General features: G+C 45.3%; 1 protein-coding gene across 1 annotated transcript in view; it reads left to right on the forward strand.

Moving 5' to 3' along the window:
• EML5 (EMAP like 5) overlaps positions 1–17,703 on the forward strand; it is a 1,456,757-nt gene that overhangs the window by 1,250,525 nt on the left and 188,529 nt on the right. The window contains exon 32 of the mRNA XM_085626574.1: positions 1,387–1,560. Coding sequence (XP_085482700.1) covers positions 1,387–1,560 — 174 coding nt within the window. The remainder of the gene's footprint in view (positions 1–1,386; positions 1,561–17,703) is intronic.

Consider the following 17,703-nt stretch of genomic DNA (forward strand, 5'->3'; position numbering starts at 1 on the left):
TCATTAACACCTTTCACCTAAAGTGTCTGTTATATACGTGTCAGCTGACATGCACCATGGGAATATTATAGCTAGCTCCAGAATGCACAATAGTGCAGTTTGTTAAGTCTGAGCAAAGAAATTGCTTTTTATCCAAGAAATAATGTTTACAATGTGTAATTGTTAAAGTGTGTAAGCCACTAAGAATGGCCCTCGCTGTGGCTTGCCCGCGGGGAATGATACTCAATATGCATGAGAATGAAGGCACTCCAGTGCTATTGGCCGAAAGCGACAGATATTAAATATTCTTCCTCTCCTTTTGATGATATGGCACTTTATGTTTCCACCTTCTGTAATGAAAGACTTTGCAAGAAATGTAATGTAGCTCTATTCTTAGCATATCACTGACAGTTGTCACTAATAGTTGTGTCGTGATTATATTCATCTACTGGCGAACACTAAAGCATAATACAGACACCTTCTATATATACCAGCGACATTTGTGCATACTCGGAGGTTTAGGACATATGCAGGAGGATTTTGTGCAGTATTTCATGTTTTGATTAATCAAAAAAGAAGTTTCTTTATGTTAAACATTTCTCAGAAGATGAAAAATACAGAATATTCCCTGCTAATGTGCCTATAGACTATAGTTAGACTGCGCTCTTACCGCATGTACAGAACATTCTAAATTAATAATACTGATTGACACTCTTGTTGTTCAGCAGATACATAATACGATAGACATTATCTTTCTATTATGAAAAAAAGGCTCAAAGGACATTACACACTTTGTACTAAACCAATTCCTGAATGTGTCCTTTAGAAATTAGTTATAACGTGGTAGGTTCATGAACTCATGTGGTATGTCTCATAGTAAAATTCATCGAAACGTGTGTAAACTTTGATTGTTTGGACTGTTCCACATCAAGATTTTGGAACCCGTTTCACTCGATGCATACATGTTCACAGATGTTTTAGTAATTCACAAAATGAAAGATGAGCCCGAGGGTGCTCGGAAATGAGACCCACAGCTGTTGTGTGTGGAAGAAGGGAAAGGTTGGAAGCAGGGGTATTCTGAAGTGTCCAAAGGTGACAGACGGAGCCTCGTGGGTTTTTAAGGGTCCTAAGACATGGAAATCAAGTCTTCGCCGCCCATAATTGAATGTTTTTGAGAGCGCACAGCCAAAGGAATGAAGTGCGCTGTGGCTGGAATTGCTGAATAGTGGTCCGGGTGATGGGATAGAGATGAGCTGCAGGACAGGTATGAGCAGGATGTATAAAAGTACCTTTTATTGAAACAGGGAAGAAAACAAGGACAGTGGTATGTAAAATTGGGCCATTTCTGCCCAATTGTGACTTGAAATTGGAGAAGGATGACATTTCATGTGTACATTTTCCTTTCAGCCACATCGCCTTCCATCCACATTTGGGATGCAATGAACAAACAGACCCTCTCTGTGCTGCGGTGCTTCCATTCCAAAGGGGTTTGCTCGGTCAGCTTCAGTGCCACGGGCAAGCTCCTCCTTTCTGTTGGTCTGGATCCAGAACATACCATCACCATCTGGAAGTGGCAGGAAGGTGGGCAAGCTGTTGGCAAGCTGTGTTTTATGATTTTTCATCAGTGTCATTTACAGAATAAAGAGATGATCTGTTTGGTGATAAAAGCTTGACTATTGTGTTTGGATAATTTAATTGATGCTCTCAAATGTTTCCGCTTCCTTAGTACCATAACCCCACATGACGTGCTCTCTCTTTAAAGCCACCCTTGTCTCCAAATTATTCATGTTTTCGTGCTTGCCTTTTGCATTTTGAAATAATGTTCTATTTCCACAAAGCCATCCACGTCCCCAGCTTATACACGTTTAAGGCATTCAACAAACATCTCTGGTGCATAATTGTTAAATAAATAGAGCGCGGCAAAAACCAGCATCGCACTCAATTAATACACTTTTTTGGCATTAAACAAACATCTCTGGTGCATAATTGTTAAATAAATAGAGCGCGTCATTGGCATTTGGCAAACTTTTTAGGCATTAAACAAACATCGCTGACGCATACATGTTACATAAATAGCGCGTGGCCCTTTGGCATTTTCAACTTACGTGCTCTGTCACCAAAGCCAGCCTCGTCACCAACTTATACACGTTTTCGTAGTTAAACAAAAATTTCCGGCTTGTTATTAGGAAATAAATAGCCTTGTCTCCAAATTATACATGTTTTCGTGCTTAGCGTGCCTTTTGCATTTTGAAATATCTCTCGCGGGCACCTTTCTGATTGCAGTACCATGACGTGCTCTCTTTAAAGCCAGCCTCGTGTCCAAATTACAAATGTTTTCGTGCTTAGCGTGCCTTTTGTATTATCAATCAATCAATTGAATCTTTATTTCAGCAATATTTCAGCCATAAAAGAACACATAAAATAATATATACATTAAAAATACAATGTTGAAGCAATATCTAAAATTACATAGTCAAGTGTAAAGCAGGGGTGGAAGTCACTGTTAGAAGTACATTATTACAGCAATAACTGGAATTACATAATCAGATATGAGCCCGGGCTGCTAGGCACTATTTGAAATTATAAAACTCCTTTTGATCCAGATAGCATGGAGATACTTAGCAAGAGCAAACACAATATGTCCTGCGGTATCAGTTTTAAAAACCCTTAATGCATCTGAACACTTCCTAAATCCTAGATTCCTACAGATGGGTACAATCCAATTCTTCCTTGCTCTACTGTAGAGAGGGCAGAAAAAGAGAATATGACATTCGTCCTCTTTATTCATGCCACAGCCAAGACAGTGTGAGGACCTGGACGGGGACCATTTACTGGTTAGGCACGCTAAAGGAAGTGCACCAAACCTCCAATGTATGTATAGCTTCCTGGCCATGACAGGAAAAATTACATCCAGGAAATCTTCAAATGAGTATACAGATTTAATCTCTATGAATGATTTTACCATGGTACCATTCTGTGAGTCGTGGAGCCATGCATTAGAACATCGAGATCTGTATAACTCTGTGAATAGATTCCCTGAGATCTCACTACAGGCTGTTGCTGGATTCACCCACATGTCTGCAAGACCCAGTTTCAAGAGTTCGTCTTTGATATAGGAGAGCCAAGGGATATGCGCTACCTTGCCTAATCTCAGTATTTCTTGTAGCTCAGTTTTGTACTGCACAAGCTCGGGGGTCAGCCAAATCCTCCTCCAGAACCTGAGGGGTTTGATGGCTAGTTCCTCCTGGATGGGAAATATACCCAAGTCGAGCCTCAGCGGTAATAGAGGTGTACTTTGGGGGAGCGAGAGCAACTGCCTCAGAAAGTTGTTCTCAACTTTAATCAGTCCAGGTCTAACGGCATGCCCCCAAAGTTCCCCTCCATACAGTGCTGCCGCTCTGGCCCTCATTTTATAAATTTCAAGGCTAGGGCTGATGGGTTTGTAAGTGGAGGCATTTGTCATTTTTAATATTCCCCCTGCTATTTGGGTCAGTTTAAGTTGTGATTTGGCAAGGTGTGGGCCCCAGGAAAGTTTTTCACTTAGTGTGACACCTAGGTATTGGAAAGTGTGAACTCTCTCGAGTGCAACCAAGTCTAGGGTAGGGGGTGGTCTGGTGTGTAAGGGAGGATTAAAAATCATGTATTTAGTCTTATCTACATTTATCTGTAGACCATGTTCACGACAGAAGTTATTAAATCCTTCCAATATACGTTGGATCCCCATTGGTGACTTAGATAAGAGCAAGGTGTCGTCAGCGAACATTATGGCTGCGACTTTCCTGCCTGCCAGCCTGGGTGCATCGTTGTTTGGAACTGCGTCCAGGCTAGCTATCAGTCCATTAACATATATGCAGAACAAGGTGGGGGCCAGGACACACCCTTGCCTGACTCCCTTGTTCACGGTGAACCTGGCAGACAATACACCTCCTCTTGCGCACCTGACCTGAGCAAAGTTCTGGGTATGCAACCTCACCAATATTCCCAATAGAGAATTGGGTACACCCAAGTCTCGTAAGACAGCCCAAAGTTTACCCCTAGGGACAGTGTCAAACGCGGAGCGTAAGTCAACAAATACCATGTGGAGGCTGCCACCCTCTATTACCACAGTCTTCCAATACAGCATTATTAAGCGGAAGATCTGGTCCATGGTAGATGTTTTGCTTCTAAAGCCAGCCTGATAAGGAGAAAGGATTTCATTCTCATTGATCCAGTCCTGCAAACGATCTAAAATAAGTCGTGCAAATATTTTTTGGGGGACGTCAATGAGACTAATGGGCCTGTAATTGACGGGGAGCAGGGGAGAACCCTTTTTATATATAGGAATGATTTCCGCTCCCAACCACGAGCCCGGAACCTCTGCACCGTACAAAATTGTGTTGAAGATTGCACATAAGTACGGCGCCCATATCTTAGGCTGTTCTTTGAACATATCCCCGGGTAGCTTGTCTATACCTGGTGCTTTGCCCATTGCCAGTTTTCCTAGGGCAATGGTAACATCCTCTACGGAGAATTCCAGAACTTCGGCATCCCCAGTACGAGGTAGAAGAAAGGGCAGAAGGTCTAAATCAGAGGTGGCTGCATATAGGGATTTAAAATGGGATTCCCACACCCCCGGATCAAGGTTGAATTCAATTTCATTGCGGGGTTCCGCACACCCTGAATTCACAATAGCCCAGAATCTGCTCGGTTCCTTGTTGGCAAGAGCAGAGGCTAAATTTTCCCATCTCTCCCAGTCCCAATCTATGTTTGCCTGTTTTAATACTTGTTTGTGGGCAATCCTGAGTGAACGGATCATTAGCTTGTCACTGCCGATTTTGATAACATTAATCAGATCAGATTTAGCTCTCCTACATGTGGCGTTATACCATGACGAGGAGATGGTCCTGGGTTGCCTGGGGGGAGCGATAGGATTTAGAATGCCTGCAAGGGTATCAACCAGATCCTGATGAACAGTAAGCAGGTTTACAGAAGTATCCGAGGACCACCCTTGAGCCCAGATATCACTTGCCATTTCGAGCAGGGGAAGGATGGATGAATATAAACTTGGAAGTACGTCCCTCCTTTCACGCAGGGTTGCCCACTTTACCCTCCTCCTGTTGTTAGTAAGAACCAGGCCTGGGTCGGCGGTTGATTCCATGTGGGCTTTCGCAGAAATGGGCAATTCCATTTTCAACAGCAGTGCGTTATGATCGCTGTCCGTTCTATTCACAACCTCCAGATCCACAATCATAGACCACATCCTGGTCTGGACCATTACGTAGTCTAAATGGGATTCCTGATCTTTTTTATTATAAGTACATTTGGAGGGAATATCTGAGGGCATCCGACCGTTAACCGCCCTGACTGAATTTTGCAAAGTTAGGGTCATAATCTGCATGGCCAATGGGGTCCATGCCTTTGCGAAAGTGGACCTGCACTGCGGGATACCCCAAAACTCATCTTCATCCAGCAGTGCCCCCTCATTCAGCCCTTGAAGGGGCTCGTAATGGCAATTGAAGTCTCCTGCAATCAAATAGTGAATGTCTCGGTTTAAAGATTCAAGAAAAAACGCTAGTTCCCCAACGGTGTTGGATTCCTTTGCCATAGCAATAGGACGTGAGTATACATTCACTATTGCCAGTTTGTGTAAGTTGGGCCAGGTCATTAGGACGCATAAAATGTCGTCCGAATTTGTCTGAATCAAATCCACCCTGCAGCCCAGGTGTACACCGATCCATGTTGTCAGTCCACCCGAAGGGCGGCCCTTACCTCCCCAACGGGCTGCGATGTTAAAGGTCACGAACCCAACTCTATGAACCTCCTCCCTAGCCCAGGTCTCCTGCAATAAAATCACGTCCGCAGTGTCCACAAAAGAGCCCCATGCTGGACATGCTAGCTTATTTTTAGACCTGCCACATTCTATGATAATAGGTTCATACACTGAGGATGACACGGGTGAGGAAGTGGGGGGTCCGGTAGAGGGGAAGAGCTACTCTTCTGGTGTGGATCAGTAGGCCCAATAGGGGTAGTACTGACACTTTGGAGAGTAACTGGCAATTGGTGGGGAACAAAAGACAATGTAGAGTACTCTTGGGGGATATTAATACTATTACTAGTACAAATCCCCACAGTAATAGAGGTGCTCCCCTTGTTACCAGGAGACAAACTCCTTTCCCTAGACAACTCAGTGGGCTCTAAGCCTAGGATACTGCCCCCCGGTGGACCCTGAGCTGTATGGTTGTGCCTAGCCAGTCAGTCAACCTGGTCAAGGCAACTGAACCTGTTGGAACAGAGGGGATAGGACCATTTTGGGTCAAAGGGGGCTTGTCTTGATTTCCCACCACCACCCCTGAGCGGATGCGAAATATGGGTCCAACCACTATCTTCTGGCCTCAATTGACCATTTGGATAAAAGTAGGAGAGGGGACGCACCCCAATTTTTGTGTCTAAATGGGGAGTTTCCCAATTGCAGATATAATCTGCTGTCCTGGCGTCCCGGAAATTAACTATAACGCAATCGCCAGTTATGTTTTTAGGAGTGTGCCCCACCCACCCCACCCTTCTAACCATAATGATCTCGCAACTAACATGCGGTGGCAAGGGCCTGTGATTGGTGAGCCAGTGAATTGCCTTATTTTTCAGGTTGGAAAACTCCTCAGTACTGTGGTCATTAATTTCGGGGACCCCTGTGAGAACAACCAGGTAGGGACTTGCTTCCGGGGGCAGGTCTAATCTGGAGATAGACCTGGAAGCCTCACCCTGAATTCGCTTCCTCACAATCCTCGCATTGTCACTGTTATTGACCAGAGGGGCCTCTCCCAAGGTGTTACTATCTATACGATGATCAGTGGGGGGCCTAGCTTCGTGTTGTACTTGTGAGAGAATGTGAGAGGTAGCTGGAACTGCCAGTGATGGAGCTGGTGGAAAGGTTGATGGCCGTGAGGCTGTACATTGAACCGTAGGGACTGGCAAGACCCCGGCCGTAACGGTACAGCCACATTTACAGAGGCATGGGGGGAGAACTTTGTGGTTAACACCCTCAGTTAGACCCTTAATTTGTTGTTCGAGCTTAGTAAGAAGGGTCACCATGCCCTCCAACCTAGATTCCAGGGGTCCCAATAGGGTGCGCAGCAATAGGTCTAATTGTTGCGGAGGTATTGCATCCCCAGGTGGCTGTGGCAGAAATGTAGGTGAAGCGGGTACCTGAGCAGGGGGATCCCCGAGGGACTTAGAAGAGATAGAAACTGGAGGAGGGGTGCGGCTACTCTGTCCTTCTCTGACCGCTAAGTCGGCCTCTGGGGCTGCACCGACACCTCGTTTTACAGATTTAGCTCCCCCTGTCTTGGTGCTAACTTGCCTAGTGGCTTTGGGCTTGGCTTTTGATGTCAACCCTTCTTTGGTGACCCTTTTTTTGCGCAGGATCGGTCCATGTCTATTCACTGGGGGGGATATAATTCTAGAATTAATCGTAAGATCATTATCACTCGAGAGTTCACTAGATGAGGTATCATCAACAAATTGAGTCAGAGGGAGGATTGTATTGGGGGTGCGCGCAGATGCAAGAGGGCCCAGAGAAGATCTCCTTGCTAGGGCCAAATCCTGCGAAACTCTGCGCTCCATAAGAACAATACCCTGATCAATCACCGAATTGGCTCTTACTATAAACTGATCTAATGTGCCAGTGAGGTTACCTTTGGTCACATGATTCCTACCCTCTTTGGATGCCATACTCAAATGAGGTGTAACACAGTGAGTAAATCGTAGTAATAAAGCGACGATATACCCTGCATAAGACAGTGAAATAATAAGGGGTAATTAAGAACCAATACAATCGAATAGCTTAAAATATACACATACGATTTAGTCCGCAGATGAAAAAGGGGTGGCCCGGTCCGGTCTCTCTCGGTCTCAAACAGGCTACAACGGGCCCGCCCTTGGCCCGGGCTTCGCCCGGCGCGCGTCCCGCGCTGCGTCAGAAAGTTCTGGTTTTAAGAGGCAGGTAGGCGGGCAAACAAGCGAGGGGGGAGTGTCCGGGAAGAGGCAGCAGCTGTTTGCAATCTTCACGCTGCAAGCGCCTCGCAGTCCCTCACACCCAGTACAAGCGCCCAGCGATGACCTGATGTACGAAGAGTTCACAAATCCTGACACGAGCGGCTCCCGCGGAGCGGGGGCCGTGAGTCGTCTTTTGAAGGCAGGTAGGCGGGCAAACAAGCGAGGGGGGAGTGTCCGGGAAGAGGCAGCAGCTGTTTGCAATCTTCACGCTGCAAGCGCCTCGCAGTCCCTCACACCCAGTACAAGCGCCCAGCGATGACCTGATGTACGAAGAGTTCACAAATCCTGACACGAGCGGCTCCCGCGGAGCGGGGGCCGCGAGTCGTCTTTTGAAGGCAGGTAGGCGGGCAAACAAGCGAGGGGGGAGTGTCCGGGAAGAGGCAGCAGCTGTTTGCAATCTTCACGCTGCAAGCGCCTCGCAGTCCCTCACACCCAGTACAAGCGCCCAGCGATGACCTGATGTACGAAGAGTTCACAAATCCTGACACGAGCGGCACCTCGTGTATTATCTCTCACGGGCACCTTTCAGATTGCAGTACCATGACATGCTCTCTTTAAATCCAGACTTGTCTCCAAATTATACATGTTTTCGTGAGTAGCGTGCCTTCTGCATTTTGAAATATCTCTCGTGGGCACCTTTCTGAGTACCATGACGTGCTCTCTCTTTAAAGCCAGCCTCGTCTCAAAATTATATATGTTTTCGTGCTGGAACCTTATACGTTTTTAGCCATGCCACAGTTGATAATATTGCACAAAGGATATTATGCTGCTTAAATAAATACTTATAAGGTCCCAAAAGCGAGACCTATTTGCTATGCCAATGCTTGTTATATTGGATCTGTAGACGGGGATAATGGCAGACTTAGAAAGGTGCTGATTTTTTAAGATGGTCCGTGGGATGGTGAGCCGGTGCTGATCGGAAACTGAGGCGAGTGTTTTTTTAGCTTTTCTCTTGGGAAACAAGTAGAACCACAGTTTGTTGGTTGAGGTCCTTGAAGATGCTTTTGGTGACTGATGGCAGAGTTAGCAAATGAAGATAACGTGTTTAAAGGGTTTGCCAGAAAGACTAAGATTTGGTTTTCTTTTGATAATATCGGGGGGGGGGGGGGGCACATGAGGCTGAGTATGGAGGAGTTATTTTGTAGCGAGTAGTAGCGTTTTCACATTTCTCACATTGTATTAGTCAAACACTCAGAACAGTCTGCAGGAGTGAAGATTTAGTTTATGTTTTAAAAAAGGGGCTTACATGTGGGTAGGTTAAAAGTGGTTGCTGGGAATAATATCTGTAGTGTATTTTTCGGTGGGAGAGTTTGAGAACACAATTGTAAGGAGCAGTATAGATTGGTTTTATCTGTGTACTGGTAGGCACGTAGTGTGTGTTTTAAAGGAGGTTTCTGGGCGGGAAAATTACGGAATGGGGGACAAGCGGGCTAGCGAGATTTGTTTTAAAAGGTAATCTTCACCATGATATCTTGGCAGAGGCATACTTCGTGCAGTTTCTTGCCTGGAGGGAGTCGCCTTAACATGATGTGAGCAAGGAGCAGGCGCGCAACACCCATTGGACTCAAAGGGCTTCAGCCCCCCCCCCCCCCGTCGTGTGTGGCAGCCCGGGATGAGACAGCTTCCCGGCGCACACACAGCCGCACCCGAGCACTTCACAGGTCTTTAAAAGACCATCTACATGTTAATGAGGCCTCGCTGTTGTTTCACCCATTCTAAGAGCCCCTGCAGTTCCACTCTGCCTATGGCTTAAAATATTCAGCCCCCCCCCCCGAAACTTTTTCTTAGCCCCCCCCCCCCGAAATTTGGCTCTAGTTGCGCCTCTGGCTCGGAGTGTACCATCTATCTGAGCACTGAGCGCCCGTCCATGATGAACTCCGAGGGCAGTCATTATCAGCGGCGTCACTATGGGGGTGCGGACCGCACTGGGTGGCACCCTCACATGGAAATCAATGTCGTATTTTTCTGACATTTAATTCCAAAATTCAGCATCGGGAATAAAAGTTAAAAATATGAAAAATAACTAAATAAAGTAAGACAGAGTGATAGCAAACTGTCCAGATTGATTTTATTCACACCCAAACACATTAGCGCCACTTTTACAGAGTTTGCCAGTGAAGCGCTATTTTTGTTGTCTTGGCTTTGTTTTCCCTGGGCTTGGAACTATTGCACCAATCCTGGAGGTACTGCAATGTGAGGATTGAAAAACAAAATGTGTACTGCTGCTCTGTATCTAGGGATGTCGTCTTTTTTTGCTTACGTTTTGTAAGATATAAGCAATGGCCATTGAAATGGGTCTATTCAGGGCACTGTTGTCATGTCCTTAAATTTTCAGGCAAAAGCACTCACTGATTTCTGAACAGTAAGTGTAAAAGCGTTAAGGTAACCATGTTGTTCCTGCTTACATTTCACATGGTTGGCAACAATTGGGTTGTAGTTGAAGGCAGTCTGAGTTTTTCTTAGTGGGGTAGTATGGTGTTCAGTGGGGGAGAGGATGTGGCACTATGGCCAGAGCTGCTGAATTTGGAACTGGGGAACCAGGTTCAGCCTTAATACCCAGTCCAAGACCTGGAGATATCAAGCACTATTTCAGAATGAATGGGATTGTGGATAGGGTAATATAAACAATTATTATACCCTCAACAGTAGTTCATATCATGAACTATCAGTACCATCCCTAGTGCCTCAAAATTTGACATTTAAAACAACCCAACATGTGCAAAACATTCCACCTAAAGCATAAACCAGAAAAAATGTGGAGAATGAGAAAGCATCTCACGTGCGCAACACCAGAGGAGCTGCTGGCTGGTTCTCGCCAGTGTGCTCACGAGTTTCTCATCATCGATGTCTTTCTCATGAAAATAATGTGAAAAAGAGATGTGTAAAAGATTATATGAAAAAAGTAAGCCAGGGAAGATATATTTAGGCAGCCCAAAAACCAACAAAAAGAAAAAAGTTCTTGAAAGAAAGACCCGTGTGGTCTTACAGATAAGATTAGGTATGACCCACGTCTATATTTCAACCTGTTTTATTCCACTCTGTGAGTCATCCCAAGGTTAAAAACACGGTCATGTTCAATAACCACATTTATGAATGGCCAACATGTTTCATTGCCTACTTATCTTTGCGGCAAATTCATCAGGGCGTCATGGAACTGCGATCACTTCCCTGGGTTAAATCTGTTTTGAGACAGAAATCGCTGCATGTATGCAGAGAACATAAAAACACATGTGAGGTTGACAGAAACATGAAGGAACCACACTGTACCCCACTTACAAGCCAAAAGACACACCCTTTCACAGGGGACATTACCTAGTGAAAGCCAAGGGCCCATGTACCAGCTCTCACGTAGTCAATGTTTTAAAAGAGCACTGTCAGTTGCTCTAGTAGTCCTAATGCACAAACACATCCGTTGTTTTGTGGTGCTTAGACCGTCATCTGTCGAGACAAATCGGATACTTTAGGAGGTGCCCACATATCAAAAGTTCTACAAGCTCGCTCATATCATTCACAGGCCACCAAGAGGGGATGTTATCTCAGATTAAAACCTGTCACTGCCCAAAAGTATGCTCACACAGGGTAGTTGGCAGGAGTCTATTTCACCAGGTTCACCCTGGTTATCCCAGTTAGCTCTTGATAATAGTGCTCTCTCGCTATATTTACATATTGTTACCTCGCATGATCTCGATCTCAATATTTCCCCGTGGCGCCTCTACTGTAAAAACGGATCAGCCAGGGCTCACCGAGCGGTTGAGGAGCTCTATTTCACCAAGTTCACCCTGGTTATCCCAGTTAGCTTTTGATAATAATGCTCTCTCGCTATATTTACATATTGTCACCTCGCATAATCTCGATCTCAATATTTCCCCGTGGCGCCTCTACTGTTACAACGGATCAGCCCGGACTCACCGTGCGGTTGAGGAGCTCACGCCGTAACTCATTCCCGGAACAACCCGGGGGGATGCGGGGCCGGGATTTAAGCCGGCGGCGCATCACTAGCACTTCCGGGTCGGGACTGCTGGAACGAAACTGATAACCCGGGTCACTACGTGAGTGGCAATACCGAGTCTTCCATGGCAGCCATCTTATAATGGCCAGGTTAGAACTGATTGCATACCCAGTGCATTAGTCTTTCAACCAAGCTGAAGTATATTTATGGAGACCAATAATCAAAAAGGAAATTTAAAATTATTCTCAAATGCATAGAACAATTACCATTAACAAGAGTCGAATGTGGAGACTAGAAATGTTTTATTTATTTTTTAATAAACATTATTCACTAATGAACAACACAGTCCAAAAGGCCCAGTTAAGATCCTCACATAGAGTATATCAAACCACACAGGGACAGGTGTTTTAAGGGAGCGGGCAATCAATTCATACACTGTGTGTGTCCACCAAATACTAGGACCTGCAGAGGTATCTAACCAATGTTTTCATCGTCTGGAAATCTTATTCCACTCAATTTGATCATTCAGGCCAATCTGATCGACCTTTTCGGAATAAATCCAGCGAGCTTCCTTCACTGCAAGTGTATTCTCGATCTGATTCACATTACCCATCACTCTTTCCAACACCAACCACTTTACAGCTTTGTAGTTGTGCTGGTGGTCCTTATAATGTTGAACCAATTTCGTAGTTAAATTGCCTGTCTTGATGGTACTGAGATGCTCTTGTATCCTCACCTTGATTTTTCTTGTGGTGAGGCCAATGTAGTGAAGCCCACATGGGCAAGTAAGCCTGTAAATCGTGTTAGATGAGTTGCAATTGCTGAACTTGTTTAAGTACCAAGTTCGTCCATCCTGCAACTGTACACTAGTTGTCTTTTCAGTTAATTCACAGACAGAGCAGCCGCCACACGGGTAATGCCCAGGGGGAATGGATGTGTTGGTCACTTGTGATTGAGGCCTTGTATGGACGAGCCTGTCTTTAAGGTTCTGAGCTCTTCTGAACGCGAACCGGGGTGCGGGCATTTTGTAATCGCTGGTGGATAACAACGACCAATGCTTTCTAATGGCCTGGCGAATTTTCGTCGCAAGGGGGTCAAAAGTAAGCACTATGGGTAGACAATCAGAAGTCTCCCTCGAATTCCTTTCCAACAGCGCTTCACGTGGGGTGTTATGCGCCCTCTTGCGAGCTCTGTTGACAATTTTTCTTGGATAGGCCCTTTGCACCAGTTTCTCAGTGAGGGCCTCAGACTGTTTCAGAAAATCAGCAGTCGAGGAACAGTTTCTGCGGTAACGCAGAAACTGTCCCACTGGGAGATTGTCCCTCAGTGCTCTAGGATGGAAAGATTGGTAATGTAGGAGGGAATTTTTGTTTGTAGGTTTCTGATGAACAGTCGAAGTTAACTTGTCACCAGTCACAGTGATGTCCAAATCCAAGTATGTTACCTTCTCGGTGCTCATGCTCCATGTGAACTTCAGACATTTGTCACGATTATTGAGCCATTCCAAGAACTCACACAGATGGCTACGAGTACCAGTCCATATACACAGGACATCATCAATATACCGCTTCCAGAGGCTGATGTGCCCCTGGAAGGGATTAGATGGATGGTATAGATGATGCTCTTCGAACTGGCCCACATAGATGCAGGCCAGACTGGGTGCGAAGGTAGCACCCATAGAAGTCCCAGATGTTTGTAGGAACATGTCATCCTTGTAGGCAAAGTAATTGCGAGTGAGTGCTACCTCTATGCATTGCATAACAAAGGTTTGGGGGGTGTCATAAAACCAATCCTGACCGTCAAGAGCGCGTGCTGCTGCCACCAGCGTTGCGTCTTGGGGGATACTTGTATATAACGATTCAATATCGATAGTTACAAGTATCTGTTGCAATCCATCAAACTTTAAATCTTGGATGGTATTCAAGATGTCCGTGGTGTCCTGGACATATGACAGTTGTTTGAGTACCGACTCTCTAAGGAAGAAGTCAGCAAATTGAGACAATGGTTCCAGTACAGAGGAGATCCCCGACACTATCGGGCGTCCTGAGGGGGGCCGTTGTGTCTTATGGATTTTCGGCAAGATGTAAAATGCCGGTTGATAGGGAGCCTACCACTGAATTATTGAATACCATCACCATTATGGTAGGACATGCTAGAGAAAGAAACTGGATCACCAGCAAGGAAGCTGACTTCTTAGTTAACACCAAACCCAGGATTCCGGCATTTTACATCTTGCCGAAAATCCATAAGACACAACGGCCCCCCCCAGGACGCCCGATAGTGTCGGGGATCTCCTCTGTACTGGAACCATTGTCTCAATTTGCTGACTTCTTCCTTAGAGAGTCGGTACTCAAACAACTGTCATATGTCCAGGACACCACGGACATCTTGAATACCATCCAAGATTTAAAGTTTGATGGATTGCAACAGATACTTGTAACTATCGATATTGAATCGTTATATACAAGTATCCCCCAAGACGCAACGCTGGTGGCAGCAGCACGCGCTCTTGACGGTCAGGATTGGTTTTATGACACCCCCCAAACCTTTGTTATGCAATGCATAGAGGTAGCACTCACTCGCAATTACTTTGCCTACAAGGATGACATGTTCCTACAAACATCTGGGACTTCTATGGGTGCTACCTTCGCACCCAGTCTGGCCTGCATCTATGTGGGCCAGTTCGAAGAGCATCATCTATACCATCCATCTAATCCCTTCCAGGGGCACATCAGCCTCTGGAAGCGGTATATTGATGATGTCCTGTGTATATGGACTGGTACTCGTAGCCATCTGTGTGAGTTCTTGGAATGGCTCAATAATCGTGACAAATGTCTGAAGTTCACATGGAGCATGAGCACCGAGAAGGTAACATACTTGGATTTGGACATCACTGTGACTGGTGACAAGTTAACTTCGACTGTTCATCAGAAACCTACAAACAAAAATTCCCTCCTACATTACCAATCTTTCCATCCTAGAGCACTGAGGGACAATCTCCCAGTGGGACAGTTTCTGCGTTACCGCAGAAACTGTTCCTCGACTGCTGATTTTCTGAAACAGTCTGAGGCCCTCACTGAGAAACTGGTGCAAAGGGCCTATCCAAGAAAAATTGTCAACAGAGCTCGCAAGAGAGCGCATAACACCCCACGTGAAGCGCTGTTGGAAAGGAATTCGAGGGAGACTTCTGATTGTCTACCCATAGTGCTTACTTTTGACCCCCTTGCGACGAAAATTCGCCAGGCCATTAGAAAGCATTGGTCGTTGTTATCCACCAGCGATTACAAAATGCCCGCACCCCGGTTCGCGTTCAGAAGAGCTCAGAACCTTAAAGACAGGCTCGTCCATACAAGGCCTCAATCACAAGTGACCAACACATCCATTCCCCCTGGGCATTACCCGTGTGGCGGCTGCTCTGTCTGTGAATTAACTGAAAAGACAACTAGTGTACAGTTGCAGGATGGACGAACTTGGTACTTAAACAAGTTCAGCAATTGCAACTCATCTAACACGATTTACAGGCTTACTTGCCCATGTGGGCTTCACTACATTGGCCTCACCACAAGAAAAATCAAGGTGAGGATACAAGAGCATCTCAGTACCATCAAGAATGGCAAATTAACTACGAAATTGGTTCAACATTATAAGGACCACCAGCACAACTACAAAGCTGTAAAGTGGTTGGTGTTGGAAAGAGTGATGGGTAATGTGAATCAGATCGAGAATACACTTGCAGTGAAGGAAGCTCGCTGGATTTATTCCGAAAAGGTCGATCAGATTGGCCTGAATGATCAAATTGAGTGGAATAAGATTTCCAGACGATGAAAACATTGGTTAGATACCTCTGCAGGTCCTAGTATTTGGTGGACACACACAGTGTATGAATTGATTGCCCGCTCCCTTAAAACACCTGTCCCTGTGTGGTTTGATATACTCTATGTGAGGATCTTAACTGGGCCTTTTGGACTGTGTTGTTCATTAGTGAATAATGTTTATTAAAAAATAAATAAAAAATTTCTAGTCTCCACATTCGACTCTTGTTAATGGTAATTGTTCTATGCATTTGAGAATAATTTTAAATTTCCTTTTTGATTATTGGTCTCCATAAATATACTTCAGCTTGGTTGAAAGACTAATGCACTGGGTATGCAATCAGTTCTAACCTGGCCATTATAAGATGGCCGCCATGGAAGACTCGCTATTGCCACTCACGTAGTGACCCGGGTTATCAGTTTCGTTCCAGCAGTCCCGACCCGGAAGTGCTAGTGATGCGCCGCCGGCTTAAATCCCGGCCCCGCATCCCCCCGGGTTGTTCCGGGAATGAGTTACGGCGTGAGCTCCTCAACCGCACGGTGAGTCCGGGCTGATCCGTTGTAACAGTAGAGGCGCCACGGGGAAATATTGAGATCGAGATTATGCGAGGTGACAATATGTAAATATAGCGAGAGAGCATTATTATCAAAAGCTAACTGGGATAACCAGGGTGAACTTGGTGAAATAGAGCTCCTCAACCGCTCGGTGAGCCCTGGCTGATCCGTTTTTACAGTAGAGGCGCCACGGGGAAATATTGAGATCGAGATCATGCGAGGTAACAATATGTAAATATAGCGAGAGAGCACTATTATCAAGAGCTAACTGGGATAACCAGGGTGAACCTGGTGAAATAGACTCCTGCCAACTACCCTGTGTGAGCATACTTTTGGGCAGTGACAGGTTTTAATCTGAGATAACATCCCCTCTTGGTGGCCTGTGAATGATATGAGCGAGCTTGTAGAACTTTTGATATGTGGGCACCTCCTAAAGTATCCGATTTGTCTCGACAGATGACGGTCTAAGCACCACAAAACAACGGATGTGTTTGTGCATTAGGACTACTAGAGCAACTGACAGTGCTCTTTTAAAACATTGACTACGTGAGAGCTGGTACATGGGCCCTTGGCTTTCACTAGGTAATGTCCCCTGTGAAAGGGTGTGTCTTTTGGCTTGTAAGTGGGGTACAGTGTGGTTCCTTCATGTTTCTGTCAACCTCACATGTGTTTTTATGTTCTCTGCATACATGCAGCGATTTCTGTCTCAAAACAGATTTAACCCAGGGAAGTGATCGCAGTTCCATGACGCCCTGATGAATTTGCCGCAAAGATAAGTAGGCAATGAAACATGTTGGCCATTCATAAATGTGGTTATTGAACATGACCGTGTTTTTAACCTTGGGATGACTCACAGAGTGGAATAAAACAGGTTGAAATATAGACGTGGGTCATACCTAATCTTATCTGTAAGACCACACGGGTCTTTCTTTCAAGAACTTTTTTCTTTTTGTTGGTTTTTGGGCTGCCTAAATATATCTTCCCTGGCTTACTTTTTTCATATAATCTTTTACACATCTCTTTTTCACATTATTTTCATGAGAAAGACATCGATGATGAGAAACTCGTGAGCACACTGGCGAGAACCAGCCAGCAGCTCCTCTGGTGTTGCGCACGTGAGATGCTTTCTCATTCTCCACATTTTTTCTGGTTTATGCTTTAGGTGGAATGTTTTGCACATGTTGGGTTGTTTTAAATGTCAAATTTTGAGGCACTAGGGATGGTACTGATAGTTCATGATATGAACTACTGTTGAGGGTATAATAATTGTTTATATTACCCTATCCACAATCCCACTCATTCTGAAATAGTGCTTGATATCTCCAGGTCTTGTAGTGTGTATTATTGACTGAGTGGAGGGTGGCCTGGTTGATTTTT

Source organism: Triturus cristatus, chromosome 9 (genome assembly GCF_964204655.1).
Source record: "Triturus cristatus chromosome 9, aTriCri1.1, whole genome shotgun sequence".
In the NCBI taxonomy this organism is placed as follows: Eukaryota; Metazoa; Chordata; class Amphibia; order Caudata; family Salamandridae; genus Triturus; species Triturus cristatus.